The sequence below is a fragment of the Castor canadensis genome, chromosome 3, assembly GCF_047511655.1.
Source record: "Castor canadensis chromosome 3, mCasCan1.hap1v2, whole genome shotgun sequence".
Classification (NCBI taxonomy): Eukaryota; Metazoa; Chordata; class Mammalia; order Rodentia; family Castoridae; genus Castor; species Castor canadensis.
Genome location: NC_133388.1, coordinates 189927379 through 189941915, shown reverse-complemented (window position 1 = coordinate 189941915; position 14537 = coordinate 189927379). Strand labels below are relative to the sequence as shown.

Here is a 14537-nt window from a genome sequence, read left to right as displayed (position 1 = left end):
TTAAAACTATTTCCTTCGTTAATCAATTCAGCTGGTGACACATGTGAAGTGAGGGCAAAGCAATGACAGGAAAATCAAGAAAACTGTGAAAGATCAGTATAAAGTCTAGTTAACCACAGAATGGACTCTTCTGTTGCAGTAACATCAAGGAGACAAGGGAAGCTAAGACTCTTTACTACTACTACTACATACTCACACACAAACTGAACTTGGATTTGCCAAAAATAACTCATTTCAAAGGAAGGATAGTAATTTGACAAAATAACTGTTTCAAATCCCAGTGCCACAAAATAACATACTGTAAATTTAATGAAATGTAAGTTTTCCAATTCAGTTATGTACTTTATGGAGATTATTTGATAAGCCAGAAAAATAAAGAACTAATTTTTAAAGTGGGCTTGCTAACTGGAAGTCAATAACAAAATGAAGATAGAGTATCTCAAAGATAACCCCAACAAATAGGAAATCAATTAGATACTCAATGTTCATGTAGCCTTAAGAATTTAGTTTACTGAATAATGGAATAAATGTGCATTTATAAATATGGCAAAAAATTTAAAAGACAGTTAAAGTATCATGTTTTATCTAAAACACATAAAAAAGACAAATTATTATACTCATATGGACTTTCAAGTTCTCACACATACATATTTTCATATGTATGTATACATATAAAGTAGCTCATTAATTTTTGGAGACATTTAAGTGTACTTATATAAAACTGAAACTTCTGTTAGGGAAACCATTTATTGAATTACAACAATTTTGAACTAAGGGATAATTAAATGTTTAAATGGATAGCATTTTCCTGTAGAGAAAAGAAAGCAGTTGTTTTAACTAGGTACTTGTAAACTTAAAAATATAAGTAAAACCTGAGTTTTCAGTATGTTGTATTTTATAAACTCTTCCTCTTTTGTTCCACATGAACCAGTTTTACCTTTTCTGGCATTCCAGACTCTTTTGTGGAGTACCGGAAATGGCTCTTGTCTCCAAGGTGGAATCCCTGTTCTTCTTCAAAACTGCTAACATCATCATCATCTGAGCTCCCAGGGTCCACGTGAGATTTGCAGTCCTGACCAAAACTTTGTGGCTTCTGATAGCTATGCTCACTTGTTATGTAAGTTCCTTCTATTTTTAGGGGAAAATGAGGTGGTTCTTTGTGGTTCTGTACATGTTTCTTTTCTTCTACATTAACTGTGTCCCGAACTGTTATTTTTTTCTCCACTCCAGCTATTACTTGATCTTGATCTTTTCGCTTCCCAGAACAAGACCATAGATGAAGGTCAGGATGATGTTTATTCCTTAAAACAAAATTGGAGAAGTAGCATTCAGAAAAAAAAAATGTGGTTAACAAGTTAAAGACCATAAAAAATCTTAGAACCAGGTTAGGAAGAGGACAGAATCTTAGACCAAAGCAAAGGAATTTGTTAACTTACTCCAGCAATTCATCCAAAATTCAAATTCTCTTAACTTAAAAAAAAATATATTCAGAAAAGCAACAATGAATTTAATTGTGTTGATCATTAATATCATTGATTAACTTATGCATTATCTCTATATTTTTCATTTCATTTTTTTCATGGTACAATACAAAAACTTTCAGGTGCGCATATTTTATGACCTATCTCAATTAAAAAGGAACAGCTGCTCATGATAAAAAAATTCCATCTATAAACATATATAAAATGAAAACCTCCTCCTCCATGGCAATCATAATTGAGATATAATCTTCCAGGCTTTTTCTATACACATAAAATGATTTTTAAGTGAGCATACAGTTTTTCTTTTTACAAAATTGGGACTCATAAATTTGTCTTTTTCATACATATGTGCTGTGGAAATCTTGTAAAATGAGTACACACAGATTTCCCTCACTTCTACTCCAGTGGTTGATAATACTTATTACCCATCTACTCTAATTAACTAGTTACCTCTCACTAAGATCACACTGGCAAGAGTATGAAGAGTGAACTGAAAGAGCACAAGGTTGGAGCCACTGGGATTTAAAAGTACAGCAAGTGCTCATGTGAAATCAAGCAGCCTGGCTAAGACAGTACCCGTGGGAAGTGAGAGCAAAGGACCAAAGAAGGTTCAGGAATTAGAAGGGAAGAAAACAGGAAGACCAAGGAAGACAGATAGGAGGCAGGAATGGGCAAATTTCTAGACATGGCAAGTAAGTACAAATGAAGAAAATCTTGTGAAGAACCAGTAGGTCAGCCTGTTTTTATATAAAATATGAGGGTTTCTTTTTTCCTGTTTAAGTCTTCTATTTAGAATTTTTTCAGCAGTATGGGAGTATGAACTCAAGGTCTCAAGCACTCTACCACTTAAGCCATGCCTCTAGCCCTTTTTGCTTTAGATTATTTTTCACTCACAGACTTATATTTTTTTCTTCTAGGTCCAGCCTTAGATAGTGAAACTCCTACCTATCTATCCCACATAGCTGGGATTAGAGATTGCACCAGCATGCCAAGTTTTTGTTGAGATGGGGTCTTACTAACTTTTGCCTGCCATGTTCCCACTCTTCCCAAGTAGCTGGGATTACAGGTGGAAGCCACTGCACCTGGCCATTTCTTTTACTTACTTATTTTTTATTATTTCTTGGTAGTACTGGGGGGTTGAACACAGGGCATCATGTTTGCTAGGCAGGGGGATGTACTTTATGCCTTTTCTGCTTCATTTTTCAGATAGGGTCTCACTTTATGCCTGGGCTGGACTGGACTATGATCCTTTCTATTTACGCTTCCTATATAGCTGGGATGAGAGGTATGTACCACCATGCTCAGCTTTTATTGGTTGAGATGGGGTCTTGCAAGCTTTTGGTCCAGGCTAGCCTCAAACTGTGAACCTCCTGATCTCTGCCTCCCAAGAAGCTAGGCTTACAGTATTGAGGTACCACTCCTGGCCCATATTTATTCTTTTAAAGGTGAATTCTGGTCAGGTATTAGGAAGGATTAAATATAAGGCCTGGAATGACATTCTGCTATTTTTCTAAGGGGGCCTAAGCCTTTTCTTAAAGGGAATACTGGGATTACAACACAATTGGTGCACAGCAAATAAGCAGGTTCAAGTATCTAATCAATCTTAACATTGACAAAGAATACATTCACCTTTCCTAGAATCAATGTCATCTTTACTACATTCCCAGAGGATATGAAATATAGCAACTAAACTTAATTTTGTGTACACAGTGAGCACATAAATCACTGGAACGAAACTGGATGAAATATTACATGCAGTATCAACCTTTAACCATGCTCATCTATTCTAGGGCAAAAGGCTGGCAGAGTTAGTCATCCAAAAGTTATTTATCTATCCTTATTATTAAAAAAGGAGATGTCATTTAAATGTCTATTCAGTCTTCTGAACTGCTATTCTAGATCTTCAAAAGCCACCTGCATTTGATTTTGTTTTTACATTTGTTAATTTTTTCTTTTCCTTTTTCTGACTTTTATTCAAACACGCATGAACATGTGATCCTCCCTCTCCACTTACTTCAGTATCCCGATCTTCAGCTGTAGCCCATGCAGCACTTCTGTTACACCATACACATCGGCAAGCAGATGATGTGTGGAAACTATCTTTTTTGCGTTGAGATGAGAGTAATTTTCTTTTAAAAAGGATAACCCACACATTCTTCCATTATTCAACCAGTCCTTATCATAACGGTATTTTGCACTCCACCTTTGACCTGTTGATGAAGTTCACAATAAAGGCAAAAAGGATACTGCTTACTCAGACCCCTCTTCCATTGGTTCCCTACTAATGTTCTTCAGTAAGCAAGGCAAGCTCTGGGACCAAGAGTACATTCAAAACCAGAGTGCTATGAGAAGGCTCCCTCCGTACACTAAGCCACTAAGGAGAAGCAACTCCATTATGGATGTGGTCAAAGGCAGATGACATCTGCAAAGGAAACCCTGATGTTTTCAGTTTCATGTCTCAGTCCCTGTCTCCTAAATGGCTAAAAGGGCTGGGATACAAACTAGTTATTTTCTTTTTTTCACTGACCTGCTGTCCTAAATGGCTAAAAGGGCTGGGATACAAACTAGTTTTTTTTTTTTTTTTCACTGACCTGCTGTTAACTAGATGAAACAGATCTCTAGTTGAGCAAACAGGGACTCCTTCCCCCATGTCTATGATTTCATAGAATCCTCTATTACCCATAGCCTCAATGTTAACACAAATTCGATCCTATTACAATTAGATGCTCATGTGTCTGTGTCCCCAGCTATATACTATGAAACAGACACCTTAAAGCATAGTTTGAATTACTCATGTTACCACAGTATTTGGCAAATAGAAGGCATCAAATTGTCACTGGATGAATGTATACATGCTTTACTGAATGAATAAAAAATGTCCACATTCACATAGGTCTGAAGAAGTCTCTGGCTTCTAGCTGCAGTGGAACAACTCATTTGCCTTCTGTGTGAGAACACTGCTTTCTGCCTCCCAGGCTGAAGTTACAATCTATGTGCAGACTCCCCAAGTATGGAGGAAGGCACAACAGCTTGAGAGCCAATACACTTATTTCATCTCGGTCAGCCATGTCTAGTGCAACTTCTTTGCACACAGCATGTGTCTTTCAGTGCTGTAGCAGCCCTGTCAGTACAATTAAGGGATTGCAGCCACCGATCTGAGACTCCATCTGTTCTATAGTGAGTTGGATATGTAGTACTACCAGAAATTTCTTCAAAACCTTATTAGGAGGAATTCAAGGGCAAGAATGCCAGTCCAATGAAACTCCCCACAAATAAGAATAGCCAAAATCAGCATGTAGGGAGTGAACAAAGGCTAAGTTTTCTCCAGGAAAAAAACACACCCACCCCTTTCAGTAAGGGGCTGATTTTGATGGTACATTTATACAAATAAACTTAAGTAATTAATGGTAAAATAAAACTTATACCAGTATACAGGTATTTTATAATTTTAATATGGAAGTGGAATCTAGTTGATTAAGAAGTAGTGGCACTGTATAGGGTGGGTATGCTCTGGAAGAGCACTGGGCCATCAGCACACAACAGAGGGCCTCACCTGGAGGGTCCCGGCAGATGTAGCAAATGTACTGTTCTGGAATGCTCTCCTCTAACAGCCCCATGCACACACTGTGCTGCCAGCACAGACACTCTTCACACTGCCAGAGAACAGAAGAGACTTAATAGTGCTGACAGCAATGGTCACCACTCCAACAAGAACAGATAAGCTGGCTTTTAATTAGCTGGCTTGCTTTCTTGCCACTGCAGTTCAACTAGTACATATAACAAAAGTTATGATTTAAGATGAATTTTACCTTTGAAACAGTCAACTACTTCAAGAACTTTTGTTGTACCTATTAAAATATGCTTTGATAAATTACTTAGGTAATAAAAAGCCAGAATTTTATCTATTTTTCACTGAGTTTTAGGGAACCACATTATCAAAACTCTTTAAAACACCTTATTAAAGTGCACTGTTTTCTTAAAGCAAATTTATAGCAGTGCCTGTATCAGTGACCTCTTAAAGTACTACTTCTTTGCTGAAACTCTAAATTTGCTGTTCCCTTATTTGAGACCACCACTGACAAAGGCAAGGAAAAAGGGAAATTGAACTTTCTGCATCCCTGTAACCAATGTCTCCAAATCTTATGTCATGTCATCACAGAACATAACTATACCCTATATATTAATTATTGAGCACCATGGATCTAGACCTTTAGAAGTGCTACTGTGGTCCACCCTTCAATGTGGGAGTTGATCCTCCTTAATAGCCCTTAAAGAGTTTCAGCTTGAAGGCCTCAATCTAAATACCCTAGGAAAGAGAGTGACCCTAAATTAAGAAAACTGTCTACTTCATTTGATGAAGAAATTTCCTAAGCATGGTTGCTACCATCTTGAACATGGCAATGTGTGAGAAACCAGTATCTTCAGTGAGATGACTAGTAAAAAGAGAGAGCACTCCCCTTGTCCTGAAGGAAGAGCATCCCTTCATATGCTCCTGTTGAGCACCTGAAATAATCCAGGACAGCATGGAAGAGAAGCCGACCAACTACCTGGATCATGAAGCCATTTTCTTCATCCATTTCACAAATACATCGCACAATCTCATTAAGAGCATCATCTTCATCCTGAGATTCCTCAAAATTGGTTGAATCGAAGTCCTGATTGTATTCATCCCCACTCAGAAGTAAACTCTCTGTTGAAGAATCATCTAGGAATTCCACATCTGACAAGTCTAGAAGAACCAGAAAAAGTACTCTTAGCACACTATTCTATTTTTATGTCATTTATCAGAAAAAAAAGAGCTATGGAAAGAGACTATAAGCTATTCATATTTTCAATGGAAAACAAATGTGAATAGAGTCCTGACAAAGAAACAGACTATCATAGAAGCTTAGGTAATTCTGATTGTTTTCCATCCTAATGTGTATAGTATTGTAAATAACACTATGTATCCCCTATGCTTCCTGCTTACGAAGGTTATGACTAAAACAGGTATGAACAATTAAAATCTGTAGCTCCCATACACTTTCACAAACATTTCTCTTTTGATCAAATGTTCAAAACATTAGCCCTTTTTTGGTTGTAAACTATTTGTCCTATAGAGATAAACAATCTCAAAGAGGTGATAAAGTTACCCTAGGTCTAATACTAATGATACTATTAGCAGTACCAGTAGCATCAACTACCATTGTACCATATACAGTAGCCACTATACTAACACTTTAAATAGGAGACACTTAATTTGGTTGAGTAATACAGTCCAGGTGTTGGTAAAGCTGGAAAACTGACTGCTTGATTCTGAAACATGTTATTATTTTATCGGTATTGGCCAGGAGTCCCCAAGGAATGATTTTTTTTAAATTTTGTTTTGATAAAAATATTATAAAAATTTATAAGCATATATTAGATGGTAGATTATATGGATGACTATGACAACTAGATTTAAATGCCAGATTTTAGGTTTGTACTTCTAACAGTGTTGATGCCAGTCCATCATTTAGTTCAAGTTACTGGCGGAAAAAAATCAAGATAAACATAAGGGGATCTTTATGGCAATGAGGACCTGACACCAAAGAAGGTTTCAATGCAAAAGTTAGGATGGAAAATTGTTGGGGAAACCAACAATGGAGGCTACTGGCCTGGGCACTTGAGTAACAGAGACATTTCCTTCCTATTTCACCCTCCCAGCCTTCAGTCACATTCTGAGATGCTTCTTCCTGTTTACCACACCTCTCTCCTTTCTAGAAGGTCAATAATTTGAAATAATACTGCATACTCCCTTCTATTGCTTAGAAGGAAGCCTGACATATATATGTAGCCATACAATATGTGAGTGGAAGAGATAAGGAGCTGATATAGGCCAAAAATTTTAAGACTTAATCAAATCAGATGGAAGTTGACTGGATTCAAACTAAAAAATATCACGCTATTTAGACTTTAAATATTTTAATATGGGACTCTGAGTATACCCAATAGTAGAGCACATGTTTAGCATAACATGAGGCCCTGGTTTAATCCTCAGCACGACCAAAAATAAAACAAAATAAATAATTTATCTGATTGAGTGCTTTCTTATCAGCTTCGAATCCTATTTTTCCCCAACTCAGTATTTTTGAATGCTTTAGTTTTGATAAAAGTTAATGTTTTATAGAAAAATGTTTTCTTCTCCTTGAGGTCTTAAGATATGTTGGAGAAAGTAAAGTCAGTAGAGATGAGATAATTGTAGAGAACATTCAAGAAGTCAGAAGTAAATCAATAAAATGTGGAAAATTGTTCTAATATTCACAATATGACTCATTTTGAGAATCTAAAGATGAAAATTTCATCTATCCATAGTCATGCTGGCTTAAATCCAAAATTAGTAATTTCTCTTGGACATTCCTGAGTATACGTTCATTTTCAAATGGCAGAATATGGCAGAATAGAAGTTTTAAATACTGTTGCGTGTGTACACACATATATGATAGTAAATGGATGGTAATCATAATACAATAATGAATTTAATTTAAAAGTATGTAACTAAAATTAGTTAGTGTGCAACTCAGATGTATTTGCATGGCCCAAATAATCAGATTTTAATGATGCTAACATAACGAACTGATCAGAAAATCTGATTTGAATAACTCACAAGCATTTCACATGTGCTTGGCTGAATTTATGGGTCTCTGGGCTGAAAGTTATATAAGAATAGCAAATCAAAGGTCCTCTTACATAGGAGCAGCCATGGGGACAATGGTTCTAAATGGACGGTCACAAGGACACCAGTTTCTTTTGAACTATCATTGCTATTTCCCAAGACAGAATTTTCAAAGTGTGGCTCCCAGACCAGCAGCCTTATCATCACCTGGGAACTAGTTAGACATTAGAAATTATAAGGGTAAGGCTCAGGAAATGTGTTTTAATGAGCTCTCCAGGTGGTTATGACACATGTTAACCTTTGAGAGCGTCTGTCTCTTACTAATATCTTCTTTCTTTCTCTTAGTTCAGGGCTTGATCATAAAAAGGGGAGGACAGAGAAAAGGCAGAATTGAGGGTACAGATGTATGGCCCTTTCCATATCTTCTCAAGTGTTCCCATTCTAGCAGCATGGCTAATCCAGATATAAACTCTCATCCTCCAATCTTGATGGCTCACATATAGGTGTTTTTATGTGATTCACAGAGAATCACCCAGAAGCTGTATTCTCCCAGAAATCTCAATTAATTGCACTCTGTGGCAGGACCCAGGATTGGTATATTTTAAATGCTGCACAACAATGACTACTTGATTCTGCTAAGCATTACTGGACCAAATGTGGAAGAGAGGGACTTTTTCATAATTCTTTCCCCATCTCAAACTCTTAAAAATTAAAATCTCAAAAGTGCTGTGTTCTTATTTTATAGTAAAAGGAAAAAATGATCTTTTCTTTAGGGAATCAAGGAGGAGTTAGGCCTGGAAGATAGCAGGCAGAAATAGTGCAAAAGAAAACAATGTAGGATCTACTATCTAGGGCACTCCGAAGGGAAAAGAATTAAATGAGCCTATCTATAAGGATCCCAGGGCTTTACCAAAGATGAAGACTCTTTCCCTTTATTCCTTAGTCCTTAACTGTGGTTCCTACTGTATTGGAGTTTTACTCTCAAACCATTTCCCCTTGTGTTAAAAGCCAGGAGGATCTCTGCTCCTATTGCATGCAATACTGGAAGGAAGGTAAGAGCCCTTCATACCTTCCACCAGTAGAACTGGACTCAAAGGAGACCTGATGTATTTCAATTCCAGGTCTCTTTTAATCCAGACACAGCCACCTGTCTATGTAAAGGTGCCCAACTGTATTCAAATCACTGACTTGAACACAGGCCCAGATCTTTGGTTATAGATGTATCTGTGACAAGGAATCCAAAATTTAAGGACTAAAATAAATTTTCTTTGGAGTTAAGATTAACTTTTGTTTGAGTTTAACTCTGATTCTAATGGAGCCATATAATTGCTTAACCCTATAAGTGTTTATCTATAAAATGAGGTATCAATTATACTTTATAAGTTGGTAGTAAAGTTTATGAACACATGTAAAAACACTTATAGGAGATCATTAAGTAGTGGGCACTGATATTAGTTTTCTTGTCATTTTTTCCAGCAATAAGTCAATTTTATTCTAAATAAATCAGAGTGTAGCTCAAATTTCTACTAATGAGATTCTCTTATTAGTTTACATAACGACTTTGTAAACTGTGTGTCTTGCTTGAATAGTCACTCAATGAAGTAGGTTTATTCTCAGTCTCACATTTAGGAATCATGAGTCTTGTTTTAACCATTATACATTCACACATACTTTCACCACTAAGATCAACGGACAGAATTGCCCTTGGGTACTGATAAGTTGTAGTTTTCTCCGTAAACATGCTTCGTGGAGCGAGAGAACTCCCAGAAGATCGAGTTAGTGGAGAAGAGCACCTTTCCAAAAATTCTAGGGAACTGTCTTCATAGTCTGAATAGTCTGCAACATAAGATATATAAAGACATATTAGTAAAGTCTCAAGTAATCAAGAAGAGTTGCTACAAAAGCCACAAGGAAGTCGTATTTCAAGATATATAAAACAACTATGCTAACACTTTCTCTCTCATTCATGACTATGTAGATCATTAAGCATCTGATAAAAAGGGTTTGGCAAGAACACTTGGGAAGTTAGTAACTCCACATCCACATAGTACACAGTCAAGATTGTCAGCTTCTAACTGGTACAGTAAACTCCTGTAGTCCAGAATTGAAATAGATTATTTCTTTTCCTCCATTATAATTACAACTATATCTGCAGCAAGATTTACAAGATGGAATTAGCCTTATTTGTAATTGGATAAGAGATTCTCCTGATGTCTAGCACAATGTTATGGTGAAAATTTGATCAATAAATTTTTAGGCAAAAATCCTCTGAAGGTGATGGACCGGTCCTGTGGGAACTCTATCAAAGCTCTGTTCCTCTTAGCTTGGGATGGGTCACTCAGGAGTAATGCATGTGGGATAGGGAACTCAGAGGAATGCAAAGGAAGAGGCCAGTGTGGTTTACAGGAGGAAGGGTGTGGTGAGGGGAAGAAAAGCCAGGGGAGGGAGGGATTCTAGGCATGTGGGAAGACTGTGAAGCCCAAGAACACATGGCGCAGCTGACAAGCATGAGCTTTGGCTGGAGAGCAGTGAGGGAAAGGAGTATGAGAGGAGCCACATCGGATTAAAGGGTTTTTTATTTTTAAATAAGTTTTATCTTAATGTAATATAAAAACATTCAAAGGTTGTAAGAGGGAACAGGATCTCACACAAGTCCAATTCCACATTTTAAATTTTTTTTTTTTTTCATTTTTCTTTTATTATTCATATGTGCATACAAGGCTTGGTTTATTTCTCCCCCCTGCCCCCACCCCCTCCCTTACCACCCACTCCACCCCCTCCCGCTCCCCCCCTCAATACCCAGCAGAAACTATTTTGCCCTTATCTCTAATTTTGTTGTAGAGAGAGTATAAGCAATAATAGGAAGGAACAAGGGGTTTTGCTGGTTGAGATAAAGATAGCTATACAGGGCATTGACTCACATTGATTTCCTGTGCGTGGGTGTTACCTTCTAGGTTAATTCTTTTTGGTCTAACCTTTTCTCTAGTACCTGGTCCCCTTTTCCTATTGGCCTCAGTTGCTTTAAGGTATCTGCTTTAGTTTCTCTGCATTAAGGGCAACAAATGCTAGCTAGTTTTTTAGGTTTATTTGGGTTTTTTTTCTTGGCAGTACTAGGGTTTGAACTCAGGGCTTTGTGTTTGCTAGGCAGGAGCTCCACCACTGGAGTTATGCCGCCAGTCCTTTTTGCTTTAGTTATTTTGGGTCTTGCTTTTTGCCCAGGCTGACCTGGACCTCGTTTTTCCTATTTTAACTTCCTATCACCACTGGGATGACAGGTGCACACCACCAAGCCCAGTGTTTTGGTGGTCACACAAACATTTTTGTCCCACTTGGCCAAGAACTGTGATGCTCCTGCTCTCAGCCTCCCAAGTAGCTAGTAAGTCACCAGGCTCTGGTCACTCTAGTGATGGAATTGAGCAGGCAATGGAGAAAGGTACATGCAAAAGAAGGGAGCCAGGTCAGAGGGCACAGCATCCAGGTAAAAGATGCTGGTGCCTTGAACTACAATGGTGGCAGCTAAGGGGAAGATGCAGAGGAAGATGCAGTGATGCAGGTGGAGGTAGAGAGCCAAGATGGTGTCAAGATAGATACCCAGTTTTCTACTTAATGAACTTGGTGATGAATGTGGGTTTCAAATGGGGCTAGACAGTAAATGGGAAGCAGAGAAGGCATAGGAATTTAGAGCAGGGTTTTTCTTTTCTTCTTTTTGCAGTACTGGACCTCGAACTCAGGGTCTATGCCTCAAGCCACTCCACCAGCCCTATTTTTTTGTTATGGTTTTTTCAAGATAGGGTCTCATGAATTATTTGCCTGGACTGGCTCTGAACCACAATCCTCCTGATCTCTGTCTCTTGAGTAGTTGAGCCACCAGTGCCCAGTCAAGGGTTTTCTTAAGATGGGAGAACCTATACACATATCACCTATGTGAATCTAAAGATAAAGGGGCAGGGTGGTGAGAACAGTCAGGATTTTACGATTCCCTTCATTTCAATAGAGGCAAAGGAAAACATGGACACATTCAGGTAAGAAGTACATGTGGATAGAAGAGAAAATTTTCTAAAGTGAATGTGAGGCAAAGTCTGCCACTGAGACAGGTAGAGAATAAGAGGTGGAAAAAACAGGAAGAGTTGAAGAAAGGCAGGAAAAGGATAGAAAACCAGAAAACCAAGCATACAGCAGAAGAGTAATAACACTGCTAGTACTAAGTGTCCATTTGAAGCTGGTGGTTGTGGTAGGCAGAATTCAGTTCCCACACATCTATGTCCTAATCCCTGGAGCTTGCAACCATTTCTAGTTATATCACCAAGGCAAATTAGGGAACAAATCTAAATAGGTGTTTTGTGTTTTTTTTGTATTCGTAACTATAGTTTATTACAGAAATCAGCAAGGGAAAAAGAGGCATATTCAATTCAGCTAATGTATCTCCTTCCTCTAGCAGTGAGCAGTGCTTAAGTCCACTTGAAACTCAGAGTCTAAGTGTATTAGCAGAGGATGGTCATCCAGACATACTCAGCTACAATCATCAAAATCTAGACTCTCAAAAGGAACAATCACATTGTTTGTATTCACTCTAAGCAGATGCTGGACAGCAGAATTCAGATAGACCAAACACCTTATCTCCAACGAACATTTCAAAAACCAGTCCAGTCAAAGACGTAAGTAGGCCCATCAAATAATCCAGCTCTCCTTGTTAGCTCTCCCCTGTACTTCACTGAGGTTTCAGTTGCTACAAGAATGACTCCCTGAGACATCTTGTTAGAGATGAGTAGTTCACCTTACATAACAAGGTTTAGTCTTCAGGTTATCAATATTTACAACATTTTGACTTTCAGTTTGCTTAATGAAAAGCTTTCAAAATCAATTTTCTGAAGAGAACAATTAAACCAGATGCATCCTTCAGCAAAGCTAATCATGGCCACAGGGAAGAATTTCAGTGATCAAAAGTCACTCTTTTTTTTTTAACTCAGGGCTTCATGCTTGCTAGGCAGGCACTCTACCACTTGAGCCCCTCCACCAGCCCTAAAAGTCACTCGATAGAGAAAGCAAGGCAATATGCCTCTAGATATTCCATGTAAAACCATTAGATAACACTGAATTACTTGTTTGAATTAACACAGCACATTCTTTTACAGCCTAATTCTTTTTTTAAATTAGTGTGTACTACTTATACAAGGAGGATTCACTGAAACATTCACATATGTCCTTACAATGTATCTTAATTAGATTCACTCCCTCCATCATTCTCCCTTATCTGTTTTCCCCCTTCTTACAACAGTTTATACAGGTTTCATTATTCATACACTTATACAGAGTACACCAACCATATTTGCCCTCCTTTACCCTCTTCCTCCTTCAACTTCTTCATGCTTCCCTGGACAGACCTATTTTACCTTCCTGTCTATTTTTTTAAAGTGTGTATTAATTGTTCAAGAGTATTTCACCTTGGCATTTCATGTATGTATAGCTAATACTTTAATCAGATTAACTTCCTCTTATTAGTGACTTTATTGCCCTGCTCTCCTATTATTCAACAACTTTCAATGCATTCCATTATACTATCTTCATACACATATGAAATATATTTCAATATTTATTATCCATCATTCTCTTTTCTTCTCTTAAAATAGAGAAAGTGGGTTATCTGGGTAGAACCAATGTAATCCCAAGGGTCTTTAAAAATGAGAGAGGCAAAAGAGTTAATGTCAAGAGTTAAGAAATATAAGAAAGACTTGACTGGCTAATGCTGGCTTTGAAGATGAGATGGAACAAGAGGCAAGAAATGTGACAGCCTCTGGAAGACAGAAAAGACAGGAACATAAACTGCCCTCTGGTGCCTCCAAGAACACATACAGCCTTGTTATCCTTATTTTAGCCATTTTGAACTTCTGACCTCTAGTACTTGGATATAATAAACATGTCTTGTTTTAAGTCACTGCTATATAGAAATTTGTGACAGCAGCCATGGGAAACATATACAAGGACCATAAATAGTAGAGTATAGTCAATACTGACTGAGGACTCTCTATGCCTGTGACAACTATGTGTTCAATGCAGTAACTCTTTCAATCCTCACAATCACCCAATAAAAGAGATTTGATTGCTAGTGCAATTTTACAAATAAAAAGACCACGGCAGAACAGGTGAATTAACTTGTGCAAGGACACTCAGTTATGTAGGCAAAGTCAACATTCAAGCTTAGACTGCTCAATGTCCAATTCCAAGAGTCTCACTATTAATCAACAGTCTATTGGTGGATTTCAACATTTAAAGTATGTAAAACTGGAAGGCTTATCAAAGCCCAGGTTCCTCTGCCTCATCATCTAAGTAGGTGGGGAGCAGGAACACTGCCAGGCAATGAAGCCATCTTTGTCTAGCACTGTGCTATTTTGCCTCTCATGGTCTGAGGGCAACTGTGCAGTTTG

General features: G+C 37.7%; 1 protein-coding gene across 16 annotated transcripts in view; it reads right to left on the bottom strand.

Annotated features, from left to right (window-relative positions):
* Positions 1-14537, bottom strand: part of Phf20l1 (PHD finger protein 20 like 1) — a 71795-nt gene that overhangs the window by 5093 nt on the left and 52165 nt on the right. For 15 of the 16 annotated variants that reach the window (XM_074069249.1, XM_074069248.1, XM_074069251.1 and 12 more), the window contains 5 exons: positions 9787-9951; positions 6029-6210; positions 5035-5134; positions 3496-3691; positions 938-1301 (listed from right to left, as the gene is read on the bottom strand). In XM_074069249.1, coding sequence (XP_073925350.1) covers positions 938-1301; positions 3496-3691; positions 5035-5134; positions 6029-6210; positions 9787-9951 — 1007 coding nt within the window. The remainder of the gene's footprint in view (positions 1-937; positions 1302-3495; positions 3692-5034; positions 5135-6028; positions 6211-9786; positions 9952-14537) is intronic. The other variant, XM_074069258.1, reaches the window with a different exon arrangement.